Genomic DNA, 16,432 nt, shown 5'->3' with positions numbered 1-16,432 from the left:
TCCACTATCCCTAACCGCCATGCACAAGGGACGCGACTGTTCGCTGGCGTCAGTCCAGACCATTGTGTCTGTTTGATGCATCCCCTCGGGGCAAAAATTCATGTTTTGACCCTTTTTTCTGAAAGTTAATCGAGATCTGACCCTAGTTTGCAAAAAATTTGGGATCTGACCCTTTTGCTACTGTCAGGGTCCATGGCGGTAGGAAACATCCCTACCGCCAAACAGGCTGGCGGTAGTTTGTACAACCCTACCGCCAAAGTGCCCGATGATAGGCGTGAGCACGAACTATGTTTCATACTTAGAAGGAATTTGCGGTAGGGCATGCAATCCTACCGCCGAGGACCTTGGAGGTAGGCTGTTATAACCTACCGCCGTGGATCCTGGCAGTAAGAAAAGGATTAGATCTGGAAAAAATTTCAAGGCAGGGTCAGATCTAGGTTAAGTTTCGCAAAGGGGTCAAAACACGAGATTTAGCCTCCCCTCGAGGCATATATGTGTAATCAATCATCAATAAAGACGACTGTTCACTTTTATATCCGTGCGTCTTGCCTCCCGTTTTATATATTATGTTAAAACAACACCTGAGAGCGTAAGATCAAGATCCTGTGGCTTAGAAGGGTGTGTGTGCTCGGGATGCACTTTTTATAATTTATTAAGGGTGATTTTTTACCTAGACGGGCATACGTGTTGTCTGGCTGATGACCTGTTCCTGAATGAAAGACGGAAACAAACGGAACCCGTTTCCGCAAAGGGCAAGCGTAATAGCTTGAGACGCTTCCATCAACTGCCACACCATCGGTTTGGTACTAGCGGAAAGAGATAGGAAGAAAGAAAAAACAGGAAGAGACCCTACGGCCACCTTCAGTCGCATCGCGCGGACAACGAGATCCCGGCGGCCGGGTCACCGACGGCGGCATCCAGGAGCGTGCCAAGCGCGCCCCGAGATCTCGCTGATCGTCGTCCTCGTCCGCGCCGGGGGAGTTCCAAGCCCGTCGTTGCCGCTGGTCGGGGTCGCTGACCCCTTCCACGGGCGGCGGCGCCCCAAATCGATTACGGCGCGCGGGGCGGCGGTCGACTGATTCCGGCGGGAGAGAGGAGGAGGCCGTTCTCGTTGGCGTCGTCGCCACCGTCGTTCCCGTTCTTCCTCATCGAGTTCCTGCCATATCTACTCCGTCTACAATCTTTGGCGATTGGGTTTTGAGGTATGAGCATGTTTTCATCCAGTGATTTGTTAAACCCCACTTGCCTCCATAATTTCTGGGTGTGTCCGTGCCATCTAGATCCGCCCCGCGCTAATCACTGCCTATTATTGCTGTCTCACAGGGAAGGAAGGTGATTGGATCGAAATTTATGATTCATAGGATTTATATATTGATGATCGCACATCCTGATATGTTTGCAACCCAGTGAATTTCGTTGAGCACTATACTTGTGTTGACTGTGATTGGGCAAATTCTGCATTAGAATTTTGCTGATAAAATTGGACATCAATTGGCTGCAAATTATGGAGCACCTCCCGGTAGAAGTTATTGGCAACATCCTTGCACATCTTAGTGCTGCACGAGATGTCATGGTTTCCTCTGCGGTTTGCCGGAAGTGGCGGGAGGCCTGCAGGAAGCATCTCCATTCACTGTCCTTCAATTCAGACGACTTTCCTCGGGACATGACCACACGTCAACTGGAGATCATCATCACACAGACTATATTTCAGACGATGGGACTGCAATGCCTCTCTATTCACATAGATAACACACATGAGTTCTCTGCAGCACCTGTGATTGCATGGCTAATGTATACCAGGGAGACGCTCCGGTGCCTGTATTACAACATCCAAACCAACCCTAATGTAAACATCCTGGAGAAGTGTGGGAGACAGAAGCTGGAGGTGTTGGATTTGGACCATAACACAATCACCGGTGTTGAACCAAGCTACCAGAGGTTCACTTGTCTTAAATCCCTTTATTTGAGGCATGTGAGCATTTCTGCCCTGGATTTGAGCCTTCTAGTTGCTGCTTGCCCCAAGATCGAGTCACTAGCACTTGATGTCCTTGAGATTGTCACTTCTGATTCGCAGTCTACAATGGAATTAACAAGTCATACCTTGAAAAGCATCTTCGTAAAAACAGTTGGCGTGGATAAGATCATACTCGATGCAGATAATCTGGAGGTCCTGCACCTGAATGCTTTGAACCTTGATCTGTTTGAGCTCTCTGGGAAGGGTACACTAAAGCATCTCAAGATTGATGACGTGAGTGTTACACATTTGGATATTGGGGAGAGTACAGATCATCTGGAGGTTGTGGATGTGAGTAACTTTATGATAGTCTGGCCAAAGTTCTACAATATGATATCTAGAGCATGCAACTTGCGGATGCTACGTTTCTGGGGTGTTGCGTTTGATGATGATGATGAGATTGTGGACTTGGAGACTGTTGCTGTTGCATTTCCTCTTCTAAGGCATCTTTCACTAAGTTATGAATTACGAGATGGGCTACTGCAAGGATTGTCACCACTGGAGAATGTTTCGGTTCTGGAACTTGGTTGGACAGTAATAAGTGAGCATTTTGGACCCTGGGTGTTTGGAATGATTGAAAGGTGTCCAAATCTCAAGAAACTTGTCATTCATGGTGTTCTTTCTGAGGCAAAAACACGCGAAGAGCGCAAGATGTTGGCAACCTTTACCTCTTTTATTGTTTGTCTCATGAGAAAGTATGTGCATGTGGATGTGCAATTTGAGTATGAGTGATCAGCCACTAGGTCGAGTGGGCATTCATTATCCTTGTTCAGTGCAACTCTTGCAATCAGGTAATCTTTTGGGGGTTTTGGACTTCGGTGTATTCCAGCACAGCCTCATTGCAACTCTACTTTCTGCAATTTCTTTCTTTTTTAAATGCCTTATAGAAATGTCTCATCTTTGGCTATCTTCGTGTAAAATTAATCTTGGTTGGTGCTATTATATGTTGCTTATTTTGGTGCTGCCTTGTCAATTTGTTTATCTAAATAATTACTCTGTGAAGTCTTGGTTCCTCACCCGTCACATGAGTCGAGGAAAACTTTGGAACCTTCAGAATCATGCTGTGTTGAAACAAAGTTAATGTATATATTACAAATAGGTACAACATAACTGGCTTCTTCAGCTCCTGTTGAGAGTGATATAGTTGTAGCTGTTGTCATATGTTGTTATGGAACTCTGCTATCCATGTAGTCATCAATGGTTACTTGAACACCCATATAATAGAGAGGCTGCCTTTTCACATTTCCACTTCCTTGCGCATATCTGCCTCAATACGAGGGCATTGTTTTGCGGTATAATCTGCTCACCTGTAGCATTCAGATTTGTATTGTGTCTCATGATAGAATATTAAATTGCAACACATGCTTCCAGAGAATTAACTAATCCCTTATAAGCTATAACATGTCATAGCTAATTTGTTGATGTAGTAAATGGTGTGTGTGTGTGTGTGTTTACCATTTTGGAGATAAAAGAAAGTTTTTCTACCTTCACATTAAGTTTGTATATTATGTAGACAAATACTACCCTTTGAAGAGATGAGAAAGTATCTGTCTATCCGAGATCTTGAAAGTTTGATGTAATTACGTGCTGATACATTAGTAACTAGCAAACAGCTATAAAATTCAGTACGCATGCACTTATGCTCTTTCCATTCGGTAAATCTTGCCCATGACGTCCTTACACTTGAGTACCTATACTAGCTTATGTTTGTTACTTTGTTTTAATGCTCAATGCTACACCGGTAGGGGTAGAGGGCTTTGAATAGATGTTAGTCAGTTCAATCAGTGTAAGCTGATTTTTATCACAGAAGAGCCTCGGGAGGGACATGACATACAATCAAGTTTATGGATTTTTGAAGCTTTGACTAGTTCTGCATTTAACAAGTCCACTTCAGTTTACCATATGTGAAGATGTACAACTACTTACAAAGTTTTTGGAGCTTTAGAGCTTGTGTTCTGATTTTCCATGTCGTGAACTATTTGCTACCTTCTGGTTGCTCACCCTACCTTCCATGGGAAAAACGGCAATCTGCTCAGTTTATGATTACACATACATGGAAGGTAGGGTGAGCAACCAGAAGGTAGGGTGAATACTGACAGACACTGCTTTAAACTGAATATAAGAAATATTGTATTTGGTCATTTGATGCTATGGTATCTTGCTTAACAGACAGGAAGACTTTTATGTATATTCAGAACCAAATCGCCTAGGAACCACAAATTATTGACCTGATATTTTGGTTTAAGCTGCAGCGATGCAATATCTCACTCTGAGTAATATTGAGTACGATATTGCTGTATTTGGGATGCAATATTAGGTTTATGGTATCTAGTCCATATGCGTCTGCTGTCAACTCTGATAAGATCGCATGCTTTGCATGGCCCAGGATCAGTACCTGGAGCTTATTGGCTTTGTCTAACCTGTGAATGTGCTCGATGGCTAACTATAATTTCTTTTTTAGCTTCTATACTGTCCGTGCAATAGTAAGTTCTATTTAATACCAGGCAAACCATTGCTCTTCTTGAGCAGCTCACTAATATATGCTATTATATCCACTTGTCAGTAAAGCACGTAGTTCCTGCCAGAACTGTTTTTTTAGAATCATGTTAGATCTGTTTGAACAGTAGTTGTTTTGTTTAAACACAATTCCATGGTGTAAACAAGTTAAGGTAAAGTGTCATTTGGATGTAGCTAAGAACTAGATAATTTGTACTAGCATAGTCACGTGCATAGTTATGTTATGCACGCCCAAAGATATATGTATATTGTAATGTTATTGTTTCAAGGAGATGTGCTGTTTTATTTTAGAATGACATTGGGAATTGATCACCTAATGAATTAATGGTTTTATGGGATTTAGGAATAACAAGCGATTCGTGTGTCTACTTTTGTGAACAATCAATATGCCAATTCAGTAAAAAGGGAAACCATTAGGTTATGTCAGATTCTAGCCATCTTTCGTGGTAACATGTTCCTGAAGCACTGATTCTGTAAGGAAACGGTGGCAGACAAACCAACGTTATCTTGTTTTTACCTTCACCCTTCTCTAAAGGATTAGTAGCTTCCTAGCCTAGATGTCTTATTACTGCCTGCTGTCAACTGTGTTGTGCTGTTTCACTTATTAACCATGTACCTGGAATCTAGCAGCTCCTAGATGAACTATTCTGTGACAGTTCTAGGCTTCTATGATTGCTTCACTTTTTTAAATACTTTGCTTTCTTATGATTTTTGTAGCAACATCACCTCATCGTTTCGACTTAAATACAACAGGATAAACTGATAGATCAAAGTTTTGTTCTTGTATTAATCTAATCTAGTAGTGTTAGAGCCTCTATCATCATGCAGTGCAACATAGATAAATTTATGCCTAATGCATTCTATGCATCTTGCAGCTTTGCTTCTGATCCTACTTCATGACGAGCATATATTTATATAATTGGCAGCTGCTGTACCACCGGACATGGTTAAAGAAAGCTTGAGACCACCTACTCACAGAATTGCAGATTCCTGTATTTGCCCATCGCATTATAGCACGGACGGCAGAACGAGATGCGATTCCTTTTTCTGAGAAACCCTCTCCCTCTCCCCTGCTTCATTTGTTCAGCTGTAGTGGAATGATTCAGTTGAGATTTAAGTGCACATCATGTCAAACATCTATTGGATATTCATGAGATTAGAATTCGGTTCGAGATTCTCTTGATATGTGCTGCCAGAGTGCAAGTTTTTGTAAACTATACCATTAAAAGCTTACAGTTGCATGCCCTTAGTGGACCTTCTCCTCAGAAATGGGTATCCGGTGTCCACTGTGCCACTTTTTATGTCTTGATATTCCTTGCCCAGGGTGATCTCCACTGCATGGCAGCATCACTGCCTAATCTTTATCACCCAAGCTGAGTGTTATAATACCTGAGGGTAGCATCTCTGCTATTATTCCATCTGAACTTAAATTCTATTTACAGTTCTTTACTACTATAACAGAACCATATTCGGCGCGGCGATCATATCAAACGGGGGCTCCGGGTTGGCTTGCCAAATTGACATTCCTTTCTGTAAACACGGCTCCACTTGCCATATGCGCTTTCCCTTTCTTATAGTATTAACAAAATGAAGGGCTGATTTGGTTGATTGGTTTAGTTCAGCAAATGAACAAAACTTTGAAGAAATTCATATGTAATACTTACTTTGATTCTGTTATTTCTTTTGGCGGCATCAAGTGTCTGCTTGCACCCCTTCATATCTTCATATTTTAAGTGCCCTTCATATCTTCATATTTTAATGGCCCTTCATATCTTCATTAGTGCTAAACTAACAATTGGGTTATAAGGCGAGGAACTCATGGTAGCCAAACGTATCCGAATGCGGCGGATTAGTCAGCTGAAGCACGGAGTGAAATGAAATAAACAAAAGGTTGGACCTGTTCCGTGAAATACTACGCAACCGCGGACACGACCAATCAGAAAGTTCAGATCATTGACTTTTCTGCTGCTGCTGCTGCTGCTGCCCTTGCTTTCAAATTAAAGTTTGGAGGTGAGACTTTCGTATTATCTTGGATCGCTAGAGTTTATATTTATATAGCGTCCCTTTTCGTTCTCAAGTGGATAAAAAATCTGAAGCCGTGGAAGCAAGCATCTGCATCTTTGTTAAAGGTACACCTCTCCCTGAAAAAAAGAGATAATCTCAAAGCCACTTAACTAAAAATGCGGTTTATCAGTCTAAGCAATCTTAACCCTTGCCGTGTCTATATAAGTGAAACGAACCGCGTCGCCTTTCCAAACGAAAGAGGGTATGTCACATCTAACCTGATGTCCACTATATTTTTTCTATCTCAGTTTTTTTTGTTCCTTGTTGCTGCGTTATTTGTGAGAGCTTAGATGCGATATTTTTAGAAAATATCTAAATGTGAACTAGACCAACTGAAACAAAAATGCCACAAGAAAAACAAATGTTGCTAGTACAATCGAAGAGCTGGCTTTCTGAATTTCAAAAGTAAAAAAAGAGAGATAGAGAGATAGAGCTGGCTTTCTGCGACGCGTCGTTTTTACCTCAGTGATTTACCACGGTAGCACGGCGGAAGAAAATGAAGAACCGTTCGCCAGAACATGGATGCCAGTTCACTTGGCGATCTGCCTGTACATTCTCCCCTCTTAAAACAAAAAAAAGCTGCGACGACTTGACACTTACTACAGGCCCAGCCCATCCTTCCCAAGAGATCTATCAATCAAACCTACCGAATCTCTCTCAAAATAAAATACTCCAACTGCTGACCTTGGCTAGTACAGTACGTACTGGAGTCCATATTTCTTTTCCTAGGTCGTGTACTGTTCCGTATTTCGCTGGAGTGGACCGGGCAGTGGGCAGGCTCCGGCACATGAACCAGAGACTCTTTCTCATCTCACCTTTGACCAACTCTAAGCTAGTGTATAACAAGACTTTTTTTCACAATGTACCACAACAAGACTTCAGGGTGAGAGATAAAAAAGTTTAGAGCATCTATAACCGGACCCCTTATATCCATCTCAAACGCCCGGGCAGGCTGTACGGACAGTGACCGGTCACAAAAACGCAACCCAACCATATCCTTCATATCCGTCTCAAACGTCCGGACTAACCGGCACCCCTCATATCCATCTCAAATATGAGGACGATATGAGGGCTCGCGGACGCGCCCGGGCATGCTCGGTCAGTCCGCCACGTATGACGCGACCCCACCTCGGACCACCTTTTCTCTTTCTTTATTCATTTTTTTCTTTCCCTCTCTTCTTCTCCACCAATCATGTATAAGTGACCGGATATATGAAAAAAATTATAAAAAGTGTGGCTTCACGGACGAAAAAATAAGGTCTCAAAATGAACACGCCCGATCACTAACCGGGTGCGGGTCAAATTAAAGGTAGGTGGCTGAAGATGCTCTTACTGCTTTCTCTGTTTCATATTGGTTGTTACTGATTTAGTATAAAACGTACTAAATCAACGACAACTAATACGAAACGAAGGGAATAGCAATTTATGGCCAACGAGTATGAACGCATCTTCTCTCCATCGTCGCCGCGTCACGAAAACTTCTTTTGTTTTTGCTGGAGGCGCCACGAACACGTTGCGCCATTGAAGGCCCTACTGGAGGCAAAGAGGATTAAGCACTAGCAGCATCTAGCCAGCTCGCAACTTGGCCTCTCAGATCAACCTAAACAAACCTGGCCACCAATCAGGTCGCAACAAGTGTCCTCTGCCCCCTACCAAAGCTAGAGCGATCCACAACGTCTATCTCAGGGGGGTGCAAAGGCTCTCCTCAAGATCGAACAAACATATAGGAAAGAATCTTCCCAATATGTATTTGGCGCATGACGAGGCATCGATGCCGACCCACGGATTGAAGAATCGGAAACGCACGGGGAAGACAAAGTCCCCAAACCAGCCCATTTTCCACGCGCCCCCGAAACTGAATTCCATGTTGAAGGTTTCTTTTTTCTCTCCCACACTGGATCGGTGGTGCACCATATCTGATATGTTTATGCCCGGTGGTGCCATGGTTAGGAGTGGCCGCGCGAGTAAACTAGAATACTACAATTGTTGGTGATATGTGGAGGGGGAGAACATATGGTTGACAAATCAGCCCCCCTCTCTGCTTTCAGGTTTCAAGAGAAGAGACGGGAAGGAGAGGTGGATGGAGGGGTGGAACAACTTCTCAAGCCCCCCTCTCTTTTAAAAAGCTTGTGAGCCTTTTCTCCTCTCTATTATTCCTTTTCGGAAACGATTTTTCTCTCTCTATTCAATGCCCCTTTTGGTCGAGTACTTGCCGTCTCAGAGGAGCGCGGCCAATGGGGGGCGAAAGGTGGTTGCGAGGAGTGGAGCAGGAGGAGACAGAAACGCTGACAGCAAAGGCCTACCACACACACACACACCCCTCTCTCTCTCTCTCTAACCCTCTCCAGCAGCTCTCTCTTCCCTCTATCTATACCCTCTCTCTCCATCACACACAGACACACAACTCTCTCTCTCTCTGGCCTAGGGTGTGATGTGAGTGTGAGGAAAAAGAAAGACACGGTCGTGGGACGTGTTGAAGAGGACAAGATCTTCTTTGCAGTACAGTGGACGAAACTCCAAGGCGGATTCAATTCAATTTGCCAGTGTGCGCGAACCGAGACGCGGAGGCAGAGGAGCGCCAATCCCACCACTCATTCATTCATTCATTCACCCCCCCCCCCCCTCTGCCTCACCTCGCATGCTTGCTCCAGGATGGTATGTACACATGTTCTCTCCCTCCCTCCCTCTCTGGTCCTCTAGTCCTCCTCCCTCTCTCTCTACTCTCTACCACCACTAACTTCACTCTGGCCTCGGGTCTGGGCTCTCGTCGGCAGCAGCAGCAGCAGCGGCGGCAGCAGAGGTGGTGATCATGGTGCAAGGTGAGGAGGCGAGCTGCTCGTGGAGGATGGCGAGCGCCGCCCACGACCACCACGAGAGGGCAGTGCTGCACCTCAACCACCAAGCGGCGCTCGCCTACCATGGCGGACTCCAGCTCCAACCCCATCACCACGCCGCCGCCGCGCCGCCTGCCAGCTTCCTGTACTCCCACGCTGCCCTCTCTGCTCATTCTCCTTGCAAAAATTTGCTTCTTTTTTGAGGTTTCTGCCGGCCTAAAATCCTCCCTGGCTCAGCTCATGCAGCTATGCAAGAGGAGCTAGCTAGCTAGCAAGATCAGACCAACTTTTTCTTGCAACAACCAATAGTTTGCAAATCCCTCAGTGGGAAGGCTACTTGTTTAATTAATTAATTTCTTTCTTAATCTCGATCGTATGCATGCTTTTATCCATCCATCCATCTTTTTAACAAACTTATTCCACGCACACACAGATATGCTTATGCTCCCTCCATTGGGTTACACCTCCACCTCCGCGAGCGCGCGCACCAGTTCCATTTCTTAATGCCTAAGGCCCGAACGTACTGCGAGAGTGATCCGGGCACCATCTTTTCTGCCTCCCCGGCCTCACCCTTATCTGTCCAGCTCGGTCGATCTTTATTAGTAGCCTCCGCCTGCCTTTCCATTCTCGAAAAGCTTTTATCCTGTTTGATTTCCTATAGCTGCTACAGCGTAATAAGTTGGCGTATCAGTATCACTGGTGATTGATGAGATGACGAGCTCTCTGCGCCACTGCTTGGGCAGGGACTTCCAGCCCGCCGCCGCGGCCGCCGCCTACTTCGGGGAGCTGGAGGAGGCCCTCATCCATGGCGCCAACGCCGGCGTCGGCGTCGGCGTCCCCGACCACCTCCACCACCCACACCCTGGCGGCATGATCGCAGGCGACGCGCAGGCCAAGTGTAAGCTACGTACGTACCCTTCTTCTTCCATGCACCTCTCCGGTCCGAACCTTGGCCACCTGCCAAGAAGGATCGTTTGTTGCTGTTGCTCGGCAGTCGGCAGGCACACATGGCGAGGGGTAGAGGAGGGAGACATGCCTCGCCTTTTGCATTCCCGCAAACAGTCGCCACATGCAGCAGCTCCGCCTCCGCGCGGCATAAATGGTGAGACAAGGAAGGAAGGCATGTCGTCGTCCTTGGGTTCGGTTGACCTCCCCTCCTCCGTCCATCGCCTACACCAGCAGCCAACAGTGTAGCAGCAGCTTCTTCCTCCCTCCGCCATGTTTAGCTACAGCTACAGCCTTTTCTCTTTCTCTGTTAAGGGAGAGAGAGAGGGGCCGTGAGGATGCACGAACAGCTGTTTGCTAGGGGAACAGGAACACCAACATGGAATCAATATAATTGAATCCTCTTTGTATCTATCTATGCATGCAGCCGCGGCGGCAGGAGGGGGAGGGGGAGGAGGAGGGTACCTGGCGGGCGCGGGCAGGCCCCCCACGCTGGAGATCTTCCCTTCGTGGCCAATGCCGCACCCACAGCAGCTGCACAGTGCTGTAAGGACCCGCTTCCCATGATCATTCACCCCATGCATTAATTCACTGGCTGGCTCAGTCGTCGCCGTCGCTGAACCCGAGGAAAAAGATGGCGATGTTCCTTGGCGTAGCCCCCGTGGCCGTACCGCCACCGGCCGGCCACGAGTAAAGAGAGCCTGCGACGGCGAGCGAGGGGGGCGAAAACGTGTTCCCCCGCCCGTCTCGTCTCAGAGGCACATTAACCCTGCATTGCATGCATGCGTGCGTGACCACTCACTGTTTGCCTGCGTTAATTGCTGAACAGGGGAATTCGCAGTCAGTCGGGAGCACCACTGACTCGAGCTCAGCCCGGAACACAATGGCGCAGATGGAGCTGGTGTCCCCGGGCCCGGCCGGCAGCGTCCGGCCCTCCCCCTCCTCCACCACCTCCGAGCAGCGGCAACGGCAGGAGGTCATGATGGTGACCACTGATGATTACAGCTACAAGCCAGGCCTCCCCCCGCCTGCCGCCGCTGGCCTCGCCGCTGCCGCGCCAAGCTTTCAGCAGCCGCACCAGGGCCAGCAGCTGCAGCTGCACGGAGGAGGAGACCATGACAAGGTACAACGCCCCCTCCTCCCCCCTCTCCTGACCTTTTCCTATCAATCATACGTACCAGTACCAGACCACCAGTACCACCGGCCCATCGATCTCATCCCAAGGAGTTAGCGCAGGACACATCGCCTCGCCACTCGCCAGCTCGTCCTTCTCGCCCCCCAGAATAATACCGTCAAATCAAATCTCCTCCAGAGAGAGAAAACAACTCTCGGCCTGTCGTCGACAGAGGATACCAAACTGTTGGGAATTCGTCGTGCGAGCATGCAGCATCGCCCTGTCCCGTCACCGTCCCACGGCCGAGTAGTACGCCCGTTTGTGTTTGTGTAGTCAGTCACGGACATGCGCAAAGCCTGTCTAGCTACCAGGCTAGATCATGTCTCTCTATGATAGCGTGTTAAGGTACCACTAGTGGTACTCCTTCCAGCAGTAAGCACAAGACATGTGCCCTTTGCATAGGCTAGAGCTTCTATGATAAAAGGAGAAAAGGCCATGCTTGTTTGGGAGGGAACAGCCGGATGTGTGTCTATGATAGTAGATGAGGACTGATTGGACTAATGGCATCTGGTCGATGCTGCACCTGGTTAAGAGGACACCAACAACACCTTGGACTGTCTTTCTGTCTCTCCCAGGGTGGGTAGACAGACATAAAAGCAGGATCATACCGTGATAAGTTGATAAACCCCCATCTTATCTCCCTCCTGCCGTCCTGCGCCTTGGCAAAGCGGCAGCGATGGTCGCTCACCGAGCTGTGATGGCCAGCAGCATGGCATAGCGTGGCTAGCTCGCTGTCCGAGCCATCGGTGTCATCAGGGACGGACAGCTACAGCCAAAAAGGCTACTTGGGTTGCTGTGGATCGAACAACGGACAGCAACTTTGGCTCCAATGCACTATCCTGTTCCCTGTAGCTGCTGCTTTCTTTGGTGTTGATGTTGATGTTGATGTTGAGATGTGGCGGCACTGTGCTGTGTATAGGAGAGGAAGGAACGATGCTACTATACACACCTTGCTCTAACTCCGTACCTCTTTTTTTTCCCTTGGTGTCCTTTGCACAGAGGAAACATGGATCCACGAGGAAAGACGGCAAGTTGGTAGATTCCAAGGTGGGATGGCTACTGTTTGTTTGCTTCTTCATCCACTCATTGCTTTGGTTCATGTCTCTTGGAACTGTGGCATCATCTTGCATGGTTAAACTAACAGTTTTGGTTTTGGTTTGGCAGACCGAAAGGCGATTAGCACAGAACAGGGAGGCCGCAAAGAAGAGCAGGCTGAGGAAGAAGGTGCTCACAAGATCCATAGACATACCTTTGATGATCGTGCCAAGCACTGTTGCTTACGATTGCCTAAATTTGAGCGCCCTCTTTTTCACAGGCTTATGTGCAGAATCTGGAGACCAGCAGGGTCAGGCTTCAGCAGATGGAGCAAGAGCTCCAGAGAGCACGGTCACAGGTTGTTATCACAGCTCGTCTTCTCTCTGTGCAGTACATTTGATGATGCCTTTGAAAAGTATTTTCCTCTCACAAGATTGCTTGCTTGTTCCAGGGGATATTTCTCGGAGGGGGCGGCGCAGGCGGTGACATGAGTCCTGGTAATCAGCGCCGTTCGTCTGAACTTTTTTACTCTGATCACTGCAAAAGTCTGAGACGTTTGTTTGCCTTTTTTACTTTTACCTTTCACCCTTCGTCGTAATGATAATAACTTGCATGTAAAACCGTGGTCCGCGCGCTCGCAGGGGCCGCCATGTTCGACATGGAGTACGCGCGGTGGCTGGACGACGACGGCAAGCGGCTGGCGGAGCTCCGGGGCGGCCTGCAGGCGCACCTGGCCGACAGCAACCTGGGCGCCGTGGTGGAGGAGTGCATGCAGCACTACGACGAGCTGTTCCAGCTCAAGGCGGAGCTGGCGCGCGCCGACGTCTTCCACCTCCTCACCGGCGCCTGGGCCACCCCCGCCGAGCGCTGCTTCTTCTGGATGGGCGGCTTCCGCCCCTCCGAGCTCCTCAAGGTCAAGCATATTTTATCATCTTCTTCCCATGCATTGCACTGCATGCACGCATGCACGAACGGCATCCATGAAGAGTGGTCCGTGCATGCGCGCGCGCACGTACGGCTGTTGCGTCCCGTACCGACTGAGGCTAGAAGCCGGCTTGCCATCATGCATGGGAATGCAGATCCTGATCGGGCAGCTGGATCCGCTGACGGAGCAGCAGATGATGGGGATCTGCGGCCTGCAGCACTCGTCGGAGCAGGCGGAGGAGGCGCTCGCGCAGGGGCTGCAGCAGCTGCACCAGTCGCTCGCCGACACCGTCGCCGCCGGCACGCTCAACGACGGCACCCCCGGCCCCAACTACATGGCCATCATGGCCATCGCGCTCGAGAAGCTCGCCAGCCTCGAGAGCTTCTACCAGCAGGTCAGCACTCAGCACCACATCAATTCCTCCTCTTCTTGGACATGGACTGCATCATCAAACTTGCTGCGGTTAGATCATAATCTACACCAGTAACAACCTCTCTTGAATCGAACGATACAAAAATCTACGGAAGTAAAATTCATGCTACAGTATATAGCACAGGTGGTCCTTTCCTGTCAGAAACGCTAGCTGCTGGCTACGGAGCCATGGCCTACTTTCTCCATGATGAATGACAGGCCAACTTTTTGTCAGAAACCAGCGGATTAAACTTGTGGATAAGCATCATTAGCGCTTTCTAGCATGCATAATCAGCCTGTTATTATAAATAAAACCATACTACTACCAAGCTAATGCTTCTGGTAGTGGTACAACCAATTATTGCAGTACGTTTTCTAGACAAGTTGGTGGGGGCCCTACCCTAGGGCGGGAAAGGTTTATTCCTGATCACACATGTGTACGTGTACCTGCATATCTGGTACTAGTACAATATATACATGTACATAGACAGACACATGTCTCATTCTAGATATAAAGTCAATGGACGAATACATACGGTTGCAACTGTGCATAAGCTATGTTCCTTGTGCCTCTCTACCCTCTCCTGTGCTGTTGTGTTGTGCCAGCCACACATCCCTCTCTTGTTTTATTCCCTCCTCTGCTTGCTTGCTGGTACTACCACAGCTGAGGCCCACAATCATAGCGAGAAAAATCGTATCCTTGGAGGCCTCATTTATGATGTTCCATGCCTTGCAAAAGTTGCAAGGGTTCCTACCCATGAACAGTCTCCTCTACAGAAAAACCATCAGAAAAGGACACAGCCACACCTAAATTTCAGCTCCGTGGACAGGAGCCTTGAAGAAAGGTGGATACCGCGTTGCTGCTCCATCACAAGTGTAGGAAAAACAATCGTCTAGACTTTTTATGGATTATCTTCTCTCTCTCAAGGCCTCCAGGGATAAAAGAAGATTGAGACCTCCATTTTGTCTTTGTTTATTTTCTGCCTTTTCTGAGCCCTGATTCCTTTTGAGATATGTTGATTGTGGTTTGTGGATGTAGATATTTGAAAAGGTATCAAGGTATATATGCAGGCAATTAATAATTCTACTAGGGTCATGATTGGGGCAATCATTCTGCATAAAGTCTCCTATGAAAAAGATGGTGAATGGATTTAGATATAGTTGCATCAGAGAAAGTAGTATGTATAATAATAGTGATTTGTTAGAAGTACTACTATAAGAAAGAATGACTCAAATAAACATGACCACATCAGACACTTCTTATTTTCGGTCGCTCAGGAAAGGCTGGCTATTTTGTTGATACTAATCATAGGTTCTCCTTTTCCTTTGGTTTTCATTTTCTTCAAATTTTATCTGTTATATATATGCCATGTTAAGTCCCACACGACGCGATCAGAAAAGAATGTCACATTAGGATAAGCCCTTGCAAGATCTGAACCATCGTCGAAAGCAGAATATAGCAGTGAAAACAACCTAGCATTAGAATATGTACTCGCACAATCTTGATAATGCCCCATCACTAAGTATATATAATGCCGGCATTCTATGTCGTGTCAAATTCCTAGCCGAGCCAAGTTACAAAACTGTATAACATGACATCTCATTGTCTTTTGGGTGACTTACTTGCAAATGTTGCAGGCTGACAATCTGAGGCAGCAAACGTTGCATCAGATGCGACGGATTCTAACAACCCGACAGGCGGCTCGATGCTTCCTCTCCATCGGGGAGTACTACCGCCGGCTCCGAGCTCTCAGCAGTCTCTGGGCTTCCCGTCCTCGCGAGTAAGATTCATTCGCTCAGCTGCAAAAACTGCACCCTATAGTCTTAGTTTTTCCCCAGTTTCAGAAGAAGAAAAACATATGTAAAATCCATTCGGCAAGTCACTTATTAGTTGTTCATTATAAGGATTCAACACATGTGCATAAAAAGATATTTTTGCACATAATATTTGTGTTTTCAGAAACATACATAGGTGAAATGAACATGACCGACAATGACTTGCACCTCTTATTTTCTCCTGTACCAGGAACTTCATTGGAACCGAGAGCCTCAGCCCAACAGGAACCGAGCTGCAAGGCATGCAGCAGCACCACCAACCGCAACAGAATCAGTTCTCCGGATTTTGAGGCTTCTCCTGGAGGGTGTAACGTAGGGGTCAGTGATGTTAGAAAGAGAGGAGAAGACAACGAGGGACTGTAATGTTCTATCATTGATTAAAGTATTTGAGAAAGCAACATCACTAGGGAAAAGGGAGAGGGGGCAATTGTTGGGGTGCAATGCTGAGTGGCTCTCACCTGTTGTTCTCATGGCTCCTGAACTGACTGAAGAGTTATTAGTACATCAAATTTTGGCTCGCAGCGGGGCAAAGCAAAGCAAAGAAGGGAGATGCGTGGCTGCTCATGGACCCGAGCAGACAAATTCCACTTTACAAAGGCAGACAGAAAAATAACACAAATTCGAATATTCTTGCTAAACAATCCCTTATTATCTATACTAGGTTATTCCAAGTTTAT

At 47.2% G+C, this 16,432-nt stretch overlaps 2 protein-coding genes across 6 annotated transcripts; both read left to right on the top strand.

Annotated features, from left to right (window-relative positions):
* The first annotated feature begins 812 nt into the window (after nucleotides 1-812).
* On the top strand, nucleotides 813-5,800 carry LOC125530124 (F-box/RNI-like superfamily protein). The gene is made up of 3 exons (XM_048694525.2): nucleotides 813-1,202; nucleotides 1,324-2,805; nucleotides 5,407-5,800. The coding sequence occupies exon 2, from the start codon at nucleotides 1,505-1,507 to the stop codon at nucleotides 2,744-2,746; it is 1,242 nt and encodes a 413-aa protein (XP_048550482.1). The 5' UTR covers nucleotides 813-1,202; nucleotides 1,324-1,504; the 3' UTR covers nucleotides 2,747-2,805; nucleotides 5,407-5,800.
* A 3,050-nt stretch (nucleotides 5,801-8,850) lies between these two features.
* On the top strand, nucleotides 8,851-16,276 carry LOC125530123 (transcription factor LG2). 5 transcript variants are annotated; one of them, XM_087513543.1, is made up of 13 exons: nucleotides 8,851-9,250; nucleotides 9,370-9,574; nucleotides 10,173-10,327; nucleotides 10,802-10,920; nucleotides 11,204-11,497; nucleotides 12,548-12,595; nucleotides 12,713-12,772; nucleotides 12,864-12,941; nucleotides 13,035-13,080; nucleotides 13,225-13,496; nucleotides 13,663-13,902; nucleotides 15,558-15,700; nucleotides 15,946-16,276. In XM_087513543.1, the coding sequence occupies exons 2-13, from the start codon at nucleotides 9,405-9,407 to the stop codon at nucleotides 16,043-16,045; spliced, it is 1,725 nt and encodes a 574-aa protein (XP_087369669.1). In that variant the 5' UTR covers nucleotides 8,851-9,250; nucleotides 9,370-9,404; the 3' UTR covers nucleotides 16,046-16,276. The 5 variants fall into 5 exon arrangements, with proteins under 5 accessions (XP_087369669.1, XP_087369668.1, XP_087369666.1 ...); XM_087513542.1 differs by having other exon boundaries at nucleotides 8,852-9,250; nucleotides 9,373-9,574; nucleotides 10,173-10,336; XM_087513540.1 differs by having other exon boundaries at nucleotides 8,852-9,250; nucleotides 10,173-10,336.
* Nucleotides 16,277-16,432: the final 156 nt, after the last annotated feature.

This window comes from Triticum urartu, chromosome 3A (genome assembly GCF_056163025.1).
Source record: "Triticum urartu cultivar PI428250 chromosome 3A, HENAU_Tu73, whole genome shotgun sequence".
Classification (NCBI taxonomy): domain Eukaryota; kingdom Viridiplantae; phylum Streptophyta; class Magnoliopsida; order Poales; family Poaceae; genus Triticum; species Triticum urartu.
This window is presented reverse-complemented; position numbering and strand designations above follow the sequence as displayed.